General features: G+C 44.0%; 2 protein-coding genes across 3 annotated transcripts in view; one reads left to right on the top strand and one right to left on the bottom strand.

The window, feature by feature from the left end:
• The window catches only part of pls1 (plastin 1 (I isoform)), a 29,316-nt gene extending 26,311 nt beyond the window's left edge, over positions 1–3,005 (top strand). For both annotated transcript variants that reach the window (XM_062992945.1, XM_062992944.1), the window contains exons 13-15: positions 2,103–2,226; positions 2,664–2,788; positions 2,866–3,005. In XM_062992945.1, coding sequence (XP_062849015.1) covers positions 2,103–2,226; positions 2,664–2,788; positions 2,866–2,998 — 382 coding nt within the window. In that variant the 3' untranslated portion in view covers positions 2,999–3,005. The remainder of the gene's footprint in view (positions 1–2,102; positions 2,227–2,663; positions 2,789–2,865) is intronic.
• A 3,889-nt stretch (positions 3,006–6,894) lies between these two features.
• On the bottom strand, positions 6,895–16,680 carry pcolce2a (procollagen C-endopeptidase enhancer 2a). Its single transcript, XM_062992943.1, has 9 exons — positions 16,587–16,680; positions 15,200–15,308; positions 14,704–14,959; positions 14,058–14,182; positions 13,449–13,585; positions 13,179–13,345; positions 11,076–11,159; positions 9,408–9,575; positions 6,895–7,334 (listed from the first exon to the last, which is right to left on the bottom strand). The coding sequence occupies exons 1-9, from the start codon at positions 16,655–16,657 to the stop codon at positions 7,204–7,206; spliced, it is 1,248 nt and encodes a 415-aa protein (XP_062849013.1). The 5' UTR covers positions 16,658–16,680; the 3' UTR covers positions 6,895–7,203.
• Positions 16,681–16,988: the final 308 nt, after the last annotated feature.

Genomic DNA, 16,988 nt, shown 5'->3' with positions numbered 1-16,988 from the left:
CCTACAGTCTATCTGAGCCAATCAAAGATTTCACAAAGTGTTCCCAGACCTATAAGTTCAAAGCTGAGGCAGAAGCCCTCAGTCTGACCTTGGCATACAAACTGATCATAATTTAGCTGGTCACGGTACAAAAACAACAGCAGGAACTAGCACACCAGAGCTGGGATCTCAATACATGAACGAAGCAACCACATGAACAACGATTGGCCTGTTGTTCATATACTGGTGCGGTAGTAGTAAGCCGTATAGGGTCTCCTCGTAACTGATGCAACTACGACCTCTGCTGGCTGACTGATGGTGCCTGCACAGGGGCGGGGAAGGAGTGCGCTGATCAGGGTGTGTCTCTCTGTACACAGGGCTGATCCGCATTAGCACTCGCCTAGTGCAGGTGAAAAGATGCATACGGCTGCTGCCTACGTCGGAGGGGGCGTGGGTTAGCTTAGTTCTCCTCAATCAGAGCGGGGATCGGCATCAGTGGAGAGGAAGCATGATGCAATCGGGAAATTGGACGCGCTAAAAGTTGGGAGAAAAAGGGGGAGAACATGCATACCGGAGAACATCTTCTACGTACCGGAGAAGAATTTATTTTAAGAAATCTAGACTTTTTAATGCTGAAATCCTAAGTTCTTGAGTTCGAATCTCAGCTCTACTATCAATCGGCCACTGTGATTGGCTGTGTGTCTGTAGGGGGAGGGACAACAGCTGAAACAAGGATCCTTGTTGATGACAGTGCAGGAATCCAACCCCCACCCCACCCCGAACCCATTCAAATTAGGTTTAAAAGGTCAAAAAATATGATTTCACTTTGTCGTTTGTGAAGCGATTTGTATTTTCTGTTTAGTAAAGTTACTAGCTTACTACGAGTGATCTTCAAAAAGTTTCCTCACTTTTATATTTTGGTAAAAAGCGGTGAGGGTGGGAGGAGTAAATGTTAATGTAAATGAGGAGGAGTAATCGGTCATGTCTAATAGTGACGGGAATTTCTGATAGTGATGGGCTCTTTCGGCTCCCAAGTGGCTCCTTAGATTTTTTTGTCGCTTAAATTAATTTATTACCAAATTACATGTAAAGTGAATTACTAATGTAAAAACATTGTATAAATTTTTTTTTATATACTCAACGTGGAACAGTGCCACAACAATAAAATACAAAAACAAAGACCCATCTCAATTAGACAAAAAGGTCTGATTGTGTATATTATTTGTAAATTTGCATCTACAGTAAAACAACACAACATCAACAAAGCATCACTCAACAAAATATAAATGAAAATGTGCAAAAGAAAAAGAAAAAGCAGCATCCAGGTGACAGTATTTGTAAGTCTTTAGCAAAGATTGGCATTAAGAAAAACCAAGGAGCTCATCTTTGAGGGGTTGATCCTGTTTCTCCTTTCTGTTATAATCTGCCCTGTTTTAGAAAAGATTCTCTCTGAGGGGGCAGATGTTGCTACAATACACAGTCAATGTGCCATCACATGTATAAGATGTGGGTAGACTGAACACTCGGTCTCCCACCAGCTCAGTGGGTCTGCACTTCTCTGTAAAAGGGGCTTCTCATGTCCAAACTTTACTATGTTTCCTGTCACTCATTTTCCTCACCTTTCCAGCGTGTATTGTCTGGCTATGTAAAGCGCTATGTAAAACTTCATCAAGTTCTCTCGCTCTCTCTTCCTCCCTCCTGTTCATGTGCTCAGTGTGTGTGTGTGTGTGTGTGTGTGTAACCCCGCCCCTCCTGCTCAGTGTAAACACACAAACGCCACCACGTATCTTGACCAATCACGTGCGGCTTTAACAGAAAAAAAAACGGGAAAAAAACCCGAATCGGCTCCCAATCAGGAGCCGGATCCCGTCGTTCACTTTAAAGAGCCGGCTCTTAGAGCCGGATCGTTCGCGACCGACCCATCACTAGTGTCTAAGAGACTGAGAGACGCTTATGCTTATAGTCCGGATTTAGCTCCATCTGATTTGGATACTCAAAGAAGCTTTAAGGGGAAGAAGATTTTCAAGTGAAGATGATGTGAAAGAACAACAAACAATCACCAAAAGATTAAATTAGCTGAAGAATCCTGTTTGATAGTTGTGTTTCATATTTGTTGTGTGCAGGTACACAGTCAAAGTCCTGTCGGACCTTGGCGACGGAGAGAAAATAAATGACCAAATGATCATTGACTGGGTGAACAGTGCACTAGAGAAGGGAGGGAAGGACACCACCATCAGCAACTTCAAGGTGAGACAATCAGCTTTACTGAGCTTTGTGGTTGGTGTGGGATTGTCAACAGTGATGAACAAACCAGATCTCCAGCTTTGTGCTATTGACCTGGCCGGCTGTGCACGGGTATACGGGTTTCCTTGTTGCTGCTGCAATTGCGACCTCTGCTGGCTGTTCAAAGCAATTGTACAACACATGGTGGATTCACTGCGAGTGGTGTGTGACTCTCCAAACACAACAGCTCTGTCTGTGAGACTCACGCAAGTGAAAAGAAGCGCCCGGTGACCGCATGCTTGTTGGAGAGGGCGTGTGATGATAGGGGAATGTAAACGACTAGATTGGGATCAATCATTTCTATCACTAAATGTATTTAATTATATAATTTACTGTTTCAATCTGGATCTCACCGACCATCCATCAGCAAACTTAATTTTGTTTGTTTGTTTGTTTTTCAGGACAAAGCGATCAGCACCAGCCTCCCGGTCCTGGATCTGATCAGCACTATCGCGCCCAACGCCATCAAACCCGAGATGATAAAAAGAGAAGACCTGGCCGACGAGGACAAACTCAACAACGCAAAGTAAAACCCACAACCACACGAATCCAGCATCTATTCGACCATCAAAAATTGATTCTTTTTTACTCTCTTTTTAACAGGTACGCCATCTCAGTGGCCAGGAAGATCGGCACCAAGGTGTACGCTCTCCCCGACGACCTGGTGGAGGTCAACCCCAAGATGGTGATGACCGTGTTCGCCTGCCTGATGGGCAGAAGTCTGAACAAGGGCTGAGCTGTTAATATGCCGGGCATCGTTTACACCCTGATCTATCCACAACGTTTGCTTCTTTTTCTTCACTGTATGCTAAAAAAAGACCACAATGTCATTTAAACTGCATGTCCATGTCTGTCGTTATATGTTAGTCTTTGCTATTTCTTAGATTTAAAATTTGGATGGTAGGGGGCGGGTTGTTGGCCTGAAAAGGCGGGGCTAAGCATAAGGTGAGTGTAGAGGGGCAGAAAAATTTAAAAAGCTGGTGCCCACCTGCCATACAACAGAGGGTCAAATCCACGTTCATGCATTCGGGCATTATATTATAAAATAAATTGAATGCACATGAATTTTTGGTCTCTATAAAACGTGCAGATCGCTGAAACTAGGTAATATCTGATTGTAGCTTTGGGTGCAGTTTGGAGTCGATTGTCTTATTATCTGATGATATTTATATATAAATGGAGTTTGTTGAGGCTATCAAAGAGAAAATATGCAGATTTGTGAACATAAATAAAAAAGCTAAAACTTTAAAAACTCACTTTAAAAATGTTCTTTTTCTCCTCCAATGTTTGCTTTGTGGGTGTGGTTATGCTGTTGGTAGAGCCAGAATCATTCGATCAATCATTCGATCATCCAGATTCACAAAAGATTATGTTGTTGGCACACACAGTCACTGATCAGCCATAACATTAAAACCACCTCCATGTTTCTACACTCACTGTCCATTTTATCAGCTCCACTTACCATATAGAAGCACTTTGTAGTTCTACAATTACTGACTGTAGTCCATCTGTTTCTCTGCATGCTTTTTTAACCCCCTTTCACCCTGTTCTTTAATGGTCAGGACCCCCACAGGACCACCACAGAGCAGGTATTATTTAGGTGGTGGATCATTCTCAGCACTGCAGTGACACTGACATGGTGGTGGTGTGTTAGTGTGTGTTGTGCTGGTATGAGTGGATCAGACACAGCAGCGCTGCTGGAGTTTTTAAATACCATGTCCACTTACTGCCCACTCTATTAGACACTCCTTAGATCGCTCATCTATTGCTGCTGTTTGAGCTGGTCATCTTCTAGACCTTCATCAGTTGACTGGATATATTTTTGGTTGGTGGACTATTCTCAGTCCAGCAGTGACAGTGAGGTGTTTAAAAACTCCAGCAGCGCTGCCGTGTCTGATCCACTCATACCAGCACAACACACACTAACACACCACCACCATGTCAGTGTCACTGCAGTGCTGAGAATGATCCACCACCTAAATAATACCTGCTCTGTGGTGGTCCTGTGGGGGTCCTGACCATTGAAGAACAGGGTGAAAGCAGGCTAAAGAAGCATGCAGAGAAGCAGATGGACTACAGTCAGTAATTGTAGAACTACAAAGTGCTTCTTTATGGTAAGTGGAGCTGATAAAATGGACAGTGTGTGTAGAAACAAGGTGGTTTTAGTGTTATGGCTGATCAGTGTATATCTTGCTATCCCACCATCACTGAGACCCGGGTTTAAAGCATCAAACATGATTGGTCCTTTGTTGGATTGGTGGATTGGCCATCCAAGGTAGTCCTGCCTTGCACCCAGTGTTTCCCAGTGAAACTGGACCCGCTGCAACCCTGAACAGGGAAATGAACTGAAAGCAAGACTTACCCAAGTGACCACAAAATACAATTATTAAAAAATAATTTCATTCACAGAGGAAAATAATATTGAAAAGCTGGTAATAAATACTCACCGAACACTTTATTATGCTATTTTTGCTATTTTATTTATGCATTTTTCTCCCAATTTAGCTTAGTCAATTCGTCTTCCGCTGCTGGAGACTCCAGTCATGTCCGAGGACGGACATTTTGGCCGCCTCACGCTCCCTCCGACGCATGTGCAATCCACCGACCCCTTCTTATTCGCCCATACATTCTGTGAATTCGCCTTGTCCTGATCTTTGGGCTCCTCCACTTCCTGTACAGGTGCCTTGGGCTACTAACCAGGGTCCTTGTACAGTGTTGAAGAACCCACCCATATTTTGGTCTGTTTTTTCCCACCCGGCAGACTTTATTGCCAGTTTTGTCTGCTGCAGGCATTGCTGATTATTCCTGCTAGGGGGCGTCCAGCCGACCGGTAGCAGCACTGAGCCTCGATCCCAGCACTGGTGTACTAGTGGATTATCCCTTCTTCTACATTTATCAATAAAAAGGGACCTCCGCCCTATAAAAAATGCATATGGTAGGTGTAGCTTATAAAGATCGGTGTTCCTAATAAAGTGCTTGGAGAATAAATAAATAGACATTCTATTTACATAATGGTTCGATTCTGACAGTCTTGGCTTCAAGTTCCTCGCAACTCTACATGAAGGGTAATAATTACGTCTTCGTGTTTTGTTTGGGAAGGAATCATTAAAAACACATCGACATTCCTGCACATCGGCGTTCCTCGAGCCTCCTGTGGGAATCGGCGTGGCACCAGAGAGGTGAACGAGCCAGATTAAGAAGAAATGCTTTCAGTTCAGAGAGGAACAGTGACGGGGAAATGAAAGAATGGAATTCGGGGCTCTGCAGGCTTATTTATTATCGTCGTTATTATTGTGTGGTGCTGTGAGAATCTGGAAGTGATTACGTGCTCCGTGTAAGAGCAGCAAATCAGTGGAGAACGACCGACCTTTGATCTGAAACTAGTCCTGAAACTTCTGAGTGGCTGGAAAATCGTTGTGGTTCCGTCTGTGTGGCTTTCAGTGTTTGTAAATCATCATTACCTGAAAAAATAGCTTTCAGCCACTTTAGATTCACTTTGGTCCACCTTTTTGGACTCTCAGAGAAGCTTTAAGGGGAAGAAGATTTTCAGTGGCTTCACGCTCAACCAAAAACCTTTATTGCTGATGGCATTAATAAGTGCAGAAACTTTTTGAAGAACCCTCGAATAATCCGAGGCGCTCGGGTGGCGCAGGATCTGTTACATTCGCTCACTACTGCCGAGATCTGGGTTCGAATCTTAGTAGGGCTAGCAGCCGCCCGGGTGTCTGCACACAGACATGAGTGGATATGTCTTCAAAGCCTTGGGAAGGACTGGCGCCCTGTCTATCACCTAGTGTTTTCGCGACAAAACTGGACCCTCTGCGACCCTGACCAAAATAAACCACAAATCTTTAAATAATTATATATTTAAATAATTATAATCTTTATCCAAAGCGACTTACATTACTGTGAGAGTATACAGTCTGAGCAATTGAGGGATAAGGGCCTTGCACAAGGGGCCAACAGCAGCAACCTGGCAATGGTGGGGCTTGAACCAGCGACCTTCTGATTACTAGTCCAGTACCTTAACTGCTAGGCTACAACTGCCATCTCGACAAATGGACAAATGACACTATAAAGTCAAAAGTATGTGGACACCTGACCATAATCTTGCTTGCATGTAAGTTTTCATTCTTTCGAACAGAAAAGTCAGACACTTGGGGATAAAAAAAGACGTTTAATAACCAGTTCAATGTACAGAGGGTAAATCGAAAGAGTCGGGGTTGAGGTCAGGGTTTTGTTCAGGCCACTGACCTTCGTCTTGTGCACAAGAGCCTTTTGATGTGGCAAAAACTCCTGAACCGGGCGGCACATGGGTAGCACTGTCGCCTTCCAGCAAGAAGGTCCTGGGTTCGTTCCCCAGGTGGGGCGGTCCGGATCCTTTCTGTGTGGAGTTTGCATGTTCTCCCCGTGTCTGCGTGGGTTTCCTCTGGATGCTCCGGTTTCCTCCCACAGTCCAAAGACGTGCAAGTGAGGTTAAATGGAGACGCTGAATTGCCCTGTGTGTGTGTGTGTCTGCCCTGAGATGGACTGGTGTCCCGTCCACGGTGTTACTGTGTGCCTTGCACCCATTGAAAAGCTGGGATAGGCTCCAGCACCCCCCCCCCCCCCCCCCCCCCCCCTGCGACCCTAATTGGATAAGCAGTTAAGAAAGTGAATAAATGAATGAATAAAACTCCTGAACCTTATAATAAGGAGGGCTGTCCAGATACTTTTGGCCATTTAGCCATATTTATATGAGCACAGAGAAGTCGGCAGGAATTAGGGTCCATTGTGCGCAACCTTCTGCACCACCAAAAGTCCAAATAAATGGCAGAAATGATTCAAATCCCACATCTGCCGTGACAGGCGCGTATGCAAATATTTAACTTTCACAGTTTCTGACGTTTGATGGGGTACGGACGGGGTACGAATCCGAGAGACTCCTACCGTCTCCTACCGTCAGCAGCGGACGTTGTTCAGCACGGCCAGCTCTCTTTGTTTCTTCGTCTTGTAGGCCATCACAAAGTTGTGAGGAGAGACGACGCCCTGTCCCTGCTCGTCCACGTGACCCATAATAATGTAGTTCGGACCTTGAGATGCACACACACACACACACACACACACACACACAAGAAACAAAGCAGTGAGTTCCAGCTGAAATCGGCATCACGTGTAGAAAGAAAGTGAAAAAAAACAAAAAGCAGCCTCGTAGGGAGGCATCATTTGAGGCATCATTTGCCTGCCAGGAGGAAAACAAGCTTGCAAGTAGGAATCGTTTTGGGGCATCATTGGCCTTGCCAGGAAGAGTAACCCAATCAGAAAGCAATACATAGGCAGGCAGAAACAACCAGAAGGTCACATGCTTTTAAGTGAGAGTCGAACCTCATAAAGTCTTTATATAGATGGGATCTATACATTGTCTGTTTTACCACCTTTTTATCCCGATCAGGGTTGTGGTGGGTCTGATTAATTGGGCAAAAGGCGGGAAACACCCCGGACAGGTCACCTGTCCATCAGACTGGGGCGACAGTTCACCAGTCAACAGTCAAAACAACACTGGAGTAACTTTGGGGTCCCGTCCAGTCTCTAAATGTTATTCAGTGAACCAACCAAAGCCCAGACTTAAACCTCATTGAACTATTTTTGAAGAGACCTGAAAATGGAGCTTTAAAGATGCTCACTATCTAGTCTAATGAAGCTTGAGAATGGTATAAACTGCCCAAATCCAGGGGTGCAAAGCTTGCAACTGTATTTGTTTCCGGCGGCTTCTAAACACTTGTGTCACTACGAGATTTCAGTTTTTTATTTTTAATATACACCGATCAGGCATAACATTATGACCACCTTCCTAATATTGTGTTGGCATGGAGGCATGGAGTCTGACACCATTCTATCAGAACCAGCATGAACTTCTTCAGCAGTTTGAGCTACAGTAGCTCGTCTGTTGGATCGGAATGCTGTTGTGTTTAAATGCTTTTATCAAATCAAATCAAAGTTAATTTGTCACATACGTGGTACAACTGGCAGTGAAATGCTTTGGTAACTGCTCGGCCACAAGCAGTAATTAAATAAAAATGAGTAAAACTATCTATTTAAGTATAGAAATGTTTAAAAAAACAAGAAATAGAGATTTAAATTTGAAGTAGACAAAATACAAGTAAATTAAAAAATATATATTTATTTATATAAAACATATAAAATAATATAAAATCATTTACAGTGCATGATGTGATCAAATTGCTTAATACCATCACATGAATAAAATAATAATATTGCTTTTCATGCCGTCCCAAACAAACGATCAGCGTTTGAGCTCGTTCAGGTTGTTTCTTGGTTGTTGGTTTTTTGCCATCCATCCTTCTCATCTTAACTCATGCAAATAGTTTTCCTCTCCATCGCTGTTCTGCGTCTACCCTGATTTAAAGTCCCTCAGCTAATTTCAGCCCTGGTCTGAAAGCAAAGTCTCGTCTGGCAGCTCGAAACACCACGGTTCTGCTCAGCATTTGTTATTCTAATAAAGTGATGCTAAAGCCCGGCACAACCCGAGCGAAAAAAGGAAAAGCAGGCGTGTTGTTTCTGAACTAAAACAAACAGTTGGGCAGGAGGTTACACAACGTGATGCCACGAGTGACGAACGTGTTGTGAAACACCTCGGCAGCGGCGATGACGCCGAGCAAATGTGGAATGTGCCCACAGGATTGTTTTTATCCATGCAAATCCTGACTAGTGCTGAGACGTGAAACCAGTCTGATGTAGGGATGGACCCATCAGGTTTATACTGGTTGCCAATTTTCCTTCAGCATGATCGGCCGATCAATGCCAGTTCCGGTTAAGTGTCGCTTGAGTGTTTCCTGTTTTGACATGGCTATGTCCCTGTGCACATATCTAGGTCCATAAAGACGCGGTTTGACGTCTTTGTGAGCCCCGACTTCAGCCCTGTTAAACACTCTTGGGATGAATTAGAATGTGGACTGTGAGCCAGGCCTTCCAACATCAATGCCAACGACTGAACATGCATAAAGTCTCACAGACACACTCCAAAATCTAATAAAAAAAAAGGCTTGACAGAAAATGCCCATCATATCAATGCCCACTGTTTGAAGTGGGATGTCCAGCAGGTTTATGGTCAGGTGTCCATCCTTTTCAGGTGTATTTAAACTCACCTCTGCGGACTAGAGGACATTTTTTACACAGGATCAGGACCTTGGTGCTCATGCTCTTCCCGGCCTGCTGGATGGCCAGGTTTCCCTCCTTATAGACGCTGGTGATGGAGAAGGTGGCGAGAACGTTGTGTTCCCTCATGGCAGCCGAGAAGAGCGTCCCTGTTAGTACTGCAACGAGACGCAATAAAAACACCAATTTAACTTAACATTCCAACCCTGGCGAGCGAGCTGTGCTGTGGGGTGAAAAATGGGCCGTTACTGGGATGGATGTACCATCGGAATAAAGGCCGAAAGTGGCGCGCCGTGCACTTAGCTTATTGGTGGATCAAACCGTGTGAGGACTGATTAGCACTGTTTGTATTTATAATGTCAGACGTGCTGTTGAGGCCAGTACTGACTCATTGGTCAGTACAGTAGGCGTGGTCGAGACTGAGAGACGACAGCTCATACAGCAACAGAGGCCAGACACATAACCAAAAATACACTATAAAGCCAGAAGTATGTGCACCAACCATACAGATGACATTTGTGGGTATACGATTACTGACTGTAGCCCATCTGTTGCTCTGTACACTTTGATGTTATGACAATAGCAAATAATACCCTAGATGTACCAGGGTGCAGCATTGTTGTTGGGAATTTGCAGCCCTTCACTGACAGGCAGCAATGCTGAGTACCCACAGACAGTGGTCAGAGAGAGGACGAGCCACGTACGCCGACAGGTTGTTGGGCAGCCAGGACTCATAAAGACCAGAGGACATGAAGGTCACAGCGTCGGGTACTGACCCACAGAGGGGCACAAACCCTTTTGTTTCAAAGTACAACTTTTCTCACCAAAAATGACAAATATGTGAGCGAATGTGGAGCAACCAACAGAGTTCTTTTCAAATGTGAATAAATTCTCATTGATTTTTAATTTGTATAAAGGTGCACAAGCGCCTTTTATTTGCAAATTCGGGCTCGTCAGGGACAGTTTAACCATTTTCAGTACACGGAGGGAGACGATAGCCGGCGTGCTAGCGGGTTGTGCCGCCTCAACACGTTGGTTTAAACGGCCTGAGGTTAATTGTGTTAGCTTAGTAAGCTAAAACTATGGTGACATAATCCCGTAATCACTGTCCAAGTAGTGCGTCTAAAAAATCTGCCTTGTTAGAATCCTCTGTACTGAGGCAGCTGATCAGGTAGGCAGTAGGCAGCAAGGCAGCTCACTAGGTTTCAGACAGACCCTGTATTATTGCCAAGGGTTTTGTCTAAAAGCTTATACTCAGATGTCTACATACTTTAGGTCATGTGATATACATACAGAAGTGATTTTTGGAGTGGTGTAATACTACTGGAATTCCATCATCGCAACAGCGACTCCTACAGCCTGGTCGAGGTATTACGAGCGGCGAAGGAATACTGAAAGAACAGCGTGGTCCTCTGTAAATGCTAAGGCTCACTGTACACATCGGCCAGCCTACAGCTTCACTCATGTCTGAGGAGGCGTGTGCTAAGCGTGTGCCAGCAAGGGCGTCATGGTGTTCTGCAAGCAGCAGGGGTCGCCACGGTGGGTAAAGTAATGTTCAGTCAGTTTAATGCAAAGTTTTTGGTATTGGAGTCACTGGAATTAAGACTTTTGTACGATATTCGTTAAATACGTTTAAAAAAAACAAAAAACCCTCTTACCGAAGTTGCTGGAGCAGTAATGACTTTCGATTGTTCCGCTCCTCCTGCATTTCTGCTTGCACAGATCCTCTGAATATGTGAGGGCTGTAAAAAAAAGCAAGAAATAATTATTACCACAGCGAGAGAAACAGCAGGGCAATTTCACAACGCCGAGTTACAAAAGCACGCGGATCGGCTAATTCATATGAATAATAACCCAGCCCACTGAATACCAGCCTGAATAATCACCATGTCTGGCCATGTGAAAACATTCCATATGCAATTCATTCCCATCCATTCGTAACTACTGAATCCATTCATGCTTCGCGTTTGGCTCGTGCTGATAATCGGCAATACAACGTATCGCAATACCCAGCATGTACGATGCAGAAAATGTTATCCCCTCCAAAATGTGTATAGACACCCATCCTGATTACTAATTACAAGTGTTTCCTTATGCAGTGGATCCAGAAAGAATTCAGACTCTTCATTCATTACATTGTAGGAGCCACTTTAGCAGTACTTATTTTATTTATTTACTTATTTATTTATTAGGATTTTACAGGTAGTTACTGGTTACACAAGATTCACCAGTTCAAGTTTAATATCAAACACAGTCATGGACAATTTAGTATCTCAAATTCACTTCGCTGGGCGTCACGGTGGCTAAGTGGGTAGCACTGTCGCCTCACAGCAAGAAGGTTCTGGGTTCGATCCTCAGGTGGATCCTCCCACAGTCCAAAGACGTGCAAGTGAGGTGAATTGGAGACACTAAATTGTCCATAACTGTGTTCGATGTAACCATGTGAACTGATAAATCTTGTGTAATGATTAATAACTGTCCTGTCATAAATGTAACCAAAAGTGTAAAACATGACGTTAAAATCCTAATAAACAAACAAATTCACTTCACTTGCACGTCTTTGGACTGTGGGAGGAAACCTTAGCTCCCGGAGGAAACTCACACAGACACGGAGAGAACATGCAAACTCCACACCCAGAACATTCTTGCTGTGAGGCGACAGTGCTACCAACCAAGCCACCGTGCCGCCCCCACTTTAGCAGTAATTACAGCTGTAAGCTTTGCGTCTCTACAAGCTTCGCACACCTGGATTTAGGCAGTTTATCCCATTCCTCATGGCAGATCCTTTTACGCTCGGATTAAATGCTGAGCGTCTGTGAACGGCCATCTTCAGGTCTCTCCACAGATGTTCTATTGGGGTTTAAGTCTGGGCTTTGAACTGGACCACTCAAGAACATTCACAGACTTGCTCTGAAGCCACTCCAGTGTCAGAGTCGTAATGAAAGATGAGTTTGTGTGCACACTGGAGACGTTTATGCACATTTATGAGTTTTCTGTGCACATTGTAAGGACCATAAAGACATGGGGTCTGTCTGAAACCTGGTGATCTCTCTACATAGACGCATTTTACGTCATCCTACACTCCTGAGAAGAGGGCGTGTCTAAATTCTTAGGTTTCTTAAAATGCTCCTACTGAGGCGCCTCAATTCTGAGTGATAATCTGACTGAATAATAAGGGAGCGTCCGATGCTTGCTTACCACTGAAGGCAATCCCAGCATTCAGTGCGGGACAACTTTACTCACAAAAAATTACAAACATGACGTCCGAATGTGGAGCAACCAACAGAGATCCTTTTAAAATAGAAATAAATGCTCATTGATAAATTTGGGCTCGTCAGGGACAGTTTAATCGGTTTCAGTACACGGAGGGAGACGTTAGCTGGCAGGCTAGCGGGTTGTGCCACCTCAGCCCATTGGTTTGAATGGCCTGAGGCTAACCGTGTTAGCTAGTAAGATAAAACTGCGATGACAAAAGTGGTGCTTCTAAATAATCTGTCTTATGAATTTCATGTCTTATTAGAATCTCTCTACTGAGGCAGCTGAGGTTTTCAGGCAGACCCAGTGTTTGAAAAGTTTGGTATGAAGAAACTCCAGTTGAGCCCCACCAAACAACTTTGGGATGAACCGGAACGCTGATTGTCAAACGCTTTTTTGATGAATAACAGGATACCCTACAGTTACAGTTAGGTGTCTAAATACTTTAAGCCCTACATGCAGTAGTGTTTTCTAAAGGAACGTGAGGTCAGAACAGGAGCACAAACCTATCGGTGCTGAAGTTGTTGGAATGGCTGAAATGACGGGCGGTGGGGATCCGGCGATGGTGAAGTTTTTAGGCTTGAAGGCATAATGTCCGATGAAGCCGTCGGCGGTCAGGCTCAGATCAGACACGAACTGAACAAAGAGGTGGCTGCCGTCAGAGTAGATCGGCCTGAACAGACACAACGACAGCGATGTTAGAGGTTTCAGAGCAACATGTCCTCAGAATCCAATGAGTTTATAATGATTAATCACAGCTGATTGGAAGCTCTTACGCAGGAGGGCTGTCTCCGCAGAACTTCCCGATCCTGTGGGCGTCGCTCGATTCCATGCTGTTGTAAACCGCCATGTGGTCGTAGCGACAGTAGTTGTCCCTCTCCACGTCGAACTTCTCGAACTTCAGCTCTATAATCTGTCATAAGGTCAGAATGTTCAGCTCAATAACCAGCTACAAAACAGTGACATTGTAATTGTATATTAAGATATACACTGATCAGCCATAACATTATAACCACTCACTGTCCATTTTATCAGCTCCACTTACCATATAGAAGCACTTTGTAGTTCTACAATTACTGACTGTAGTCCATCTGTTTCCCTACATACTTTTTTTAACCTGCTTTCACCCTGTTCTTCAATGGTCAGGACCCCCACAGGACCCCCACAGAGCAGGTATTATTTAGGTGGTGGATCATTCTCAGTACTGCAGTGACACTGACATGGTGGTGGTGTGTTAGTGTGTGTTGTGCTGGTATGAGTGGATCTTATACAAATATTTGCCCCTTTCGGATTGCCACTGTTATTCTTTATTTGCATAAATGTGAGAAGTAGGGGTCAGACAGAACCTTTTATTCTTGGGGCTCAGAGATAAAGAACAAACTCACCTGGTGTTCAGGTGCGATGATATGCCAGGAGCATGTCACACCTGGAGGATAGTCCCGCTCTGGCCAGTTAGGGGTCATTAGGGTTCCTGAGGGTTTATCCAAGAGGCCGCCACAATATCGCTTCCCTGTAAGAAACAGGGATCATTACAAAAGCAAAAAAAAAATAATAATAACAGAAAGTGGAGGAGCGCAGAGATCAGGGCGTGGCTTTCTGTACACAAAGTTGACCTCACGCACAAATCCATTGAATTATGGGTGAATAAGAAGGCATTGGTGGCTGCGCACACATAGCGGATTGGTTATGCTAAACTGGGAGAAAGGGGGTAAAATGCATGAATAAATACCAAAAAAACAATGTTGAGACTTAAAGACAAACTACATGAGGTAATAATAAAGGACTGAGCAGGAGAGAACACGTCAAAACTTTGAATCCATTCATCAGGTGTCGGTGTCCATATACTTTTGGCCAAGTGGTGGTGCTGCTGCAAGAACGGAAACCTAGTGGTTTAGATAAACATGCAATACAGAGACGGTCAGACAGGGGGCAAATACTTTCTCACACCACTGTATATCACTGCTATCCAGTTCAAGTGCTTAGTTCCTTCCGATTGGCTGGTACACGCGGATCAACAATACCTGTTCTTACCTCTTGCGTTCGGCCGAACAGCAGCGTACGCAGCCAGGAAGCCGCTGCCGGCCGTGTTGGCGTCTGAGACCATCACGACTTGCATCCTGTTGCTGCTGGAGATCAGCGCGCCGGGCCTGGCGGTGCCGCAGAAGCGCCCGAGCCGCTGTCCATTAATGAAGCCGTCGTACACGTCCACATGGTCGTATCGACACAGGGCGGCGTTCTCCAGGTCGAGGGCGCGGAAGGTGAGGGACACGACGTTACCCTGAGGTACCTGCAAAATTGGTGAACCAGTTTAATGATACTGAGGGAAAAACTATTGTATGAATAATACTGTTGGGTTCTTGAGCAAGGCCCTTAACCCTCACTTGCTTAGACTGTACACAGTATTGTAAGTCGCTATGAATAAAAGCGTCTGCTAAATGCCCAAAATGTAAATGTCTATCGGTGTGGTAAGAAACGTCCACAGAACAAAACAAAGAAAAACTCACATTAATGACTCGATAATCCTTACCGTGATTCTCCACACACATTTGGTGTTAGGTGGGTAAACTCCAGGGTAACCCTGACTCCCGATGAGCCCAGACAACCCTGTGATGTTACCGCCGCATGCAAACACTGGCCTGAGAAACAGAAGAACCAAAACAACAGCTTTGTTAGCTTTCTATACCAGAAAAACAAGACTGTGGATCTTCAATGGTCTTCATAGCTAGATCACTAGAACTATAATGTAATCCACCCTTGGGTGGATCTCGAGCCAAAAAAATGGGTAGCAGTGATAAATAATAATTAAATAAACAAAAATGACACAAACGCCCCCTAGTGGACGCTTTACGTTACACCTTGTAAACCACAGTGGGACCAGAACTTTATTATTCGTTAAGTATATTTCATTATGTGTTTTAATGTGTTGCCTGGGTTGCGGTAAAAATCATGGACAAAATGTGGGCGGCTTGATGTAAACCATACTTAGATTGGGCAGAATTGCTTTAGATATTATTTCATTATTTCATTCATATAAGAGACATTTTCACACTTTTCCGCACATTGGCTGGCAGGTATGTGTGGCGCAGGCTGACGAAGTGCGGTTTCCTCTGAACTACACTTTAAAGCATTCCCTGCACCTTATCAAACGAGATATTTCCGAGAAATCACCAGCAAATGGGACCGACTTTGTGATTTCAGCAGAAATCACAGTTTCGGTGAGCCTGTGCCCACTGTACCTTCAGATTTCTGTTTTTGGCTGACATTAATAGAAACATCATTCAGTGTTGCGTTCTAAGATGCTCGCTTGACTGTGGACAGTGACACCTGTGTTCCACTGTGTTCGGCATTTAGCAGACGCTTTAATGCTAAGCGACTTACAGTTATGACAGTATACAGTCTAAGCATTTGAGGGTCAAGGGTCTGCCTTGCTTAAGGGTCCAACAGTGGCAATCTGGCAGTGCTGGGGCTTGAACCGGCAACCTTCTGATTACTGGTACAGTTCCTTGACCATAAAGAGACTATGACACAAGGTTAGATGATATTCCAGAACCTTCTTCATCACCAAATGAATCATTTCAGCTATTATAGGCATATTTTTTTACATAAAACACTGAAACTTGTGAAATAACACGTATTTGTGGGGTTTTCTCTTTTTTAAGTGTCAAATACCCAGTTATAGAACAATAATATGTTTGTAAATAACTAAAATAATGTCTAATACATCAACCTTAGCTATAATAATCTAATATTGCAAACTGACTGAAAATATGTTGGTTCTTTCCCACCAGACAGTTTAGCTCTCAGTCTCAGTATTCACTTATATAGGTTAATTTAAGTTTTATTTATTTATTCATTAAAGCTACTCAAAATGTTGACGGTTTATTAAACTTTAATCAACTTTTCTAGCATCTTACCTCTGCTGAGCTTCACAAAACCCCAAACTGCAAAATAACGGAATCCAAATGATCCAAGTTAAAGTCCACATCGCTAACAGCAGCTCAGTAAGAAACGGGCGTGGCCGTATTTCAAATACCGCTTAATTCCCTACATAGGAACACTTTGTTTCCGACTATGAATGAACGATTTATACGCCCTATCCAGGGCAACATGTACTGGTTTGACATTCAGCCACAGCCCTCTTCTAAACTAAACTTAACCCAACGTGTTAATTTACCGCTAGCAAATGGCTACTTTGTGGTGTACACAAACTACTACAAACTACAAGCTTCATTCATGATTTTGTTATTACAAAGACTATACACTGGGGTAAACTTTATACGTCTAATTGAATAATGTAACGTAAATCGTAGCGTACG

Source organism: Trichomycterus rosablanca, chromosome 4 (assembly GCF_030014385.1).
Source record: "Trichomycterus rosablanca isolate fTriRos1 chromosome 4, fTriRos1.hap1, whole genome shotgun sequence".
Taxonomy (NCBI): domain Eukaryota; kingdom Metazoa; phylum Chordata; class Actinopteri; order Siluriformes; family Trichomycteridae; genus Trichomycterus; species Trichomycterus rosablanca.
This window is presented reverse-complemented; position numbering and strand designations above follow the sequence as displayed.

Bases quoted from the DNA above. Each gene is read 5' to 3' on its own strand.
- pcolce2a (XM_062992943.1), bottom strand. From the start codon at position 16,657: ATGTGGACTTTAACTTGGATCATTTGGATTCCGTTATTTTGCAGTTTG. The intron at 13,346-13,448 runs GTAAGAGCTTCC...GTGTCTGTTCAG, and splicing joins TGCGGAGACAGCCCTCCTGC to GCCGATCTACTCTGACGGCA. The intron at 11,160-13,178 runs GTTTGTGCTCCT...TTTTTTTTACAG, and splicing joins AACAACTTCAGCACCGATAG to CCCTCACATATTCAGAGGAT.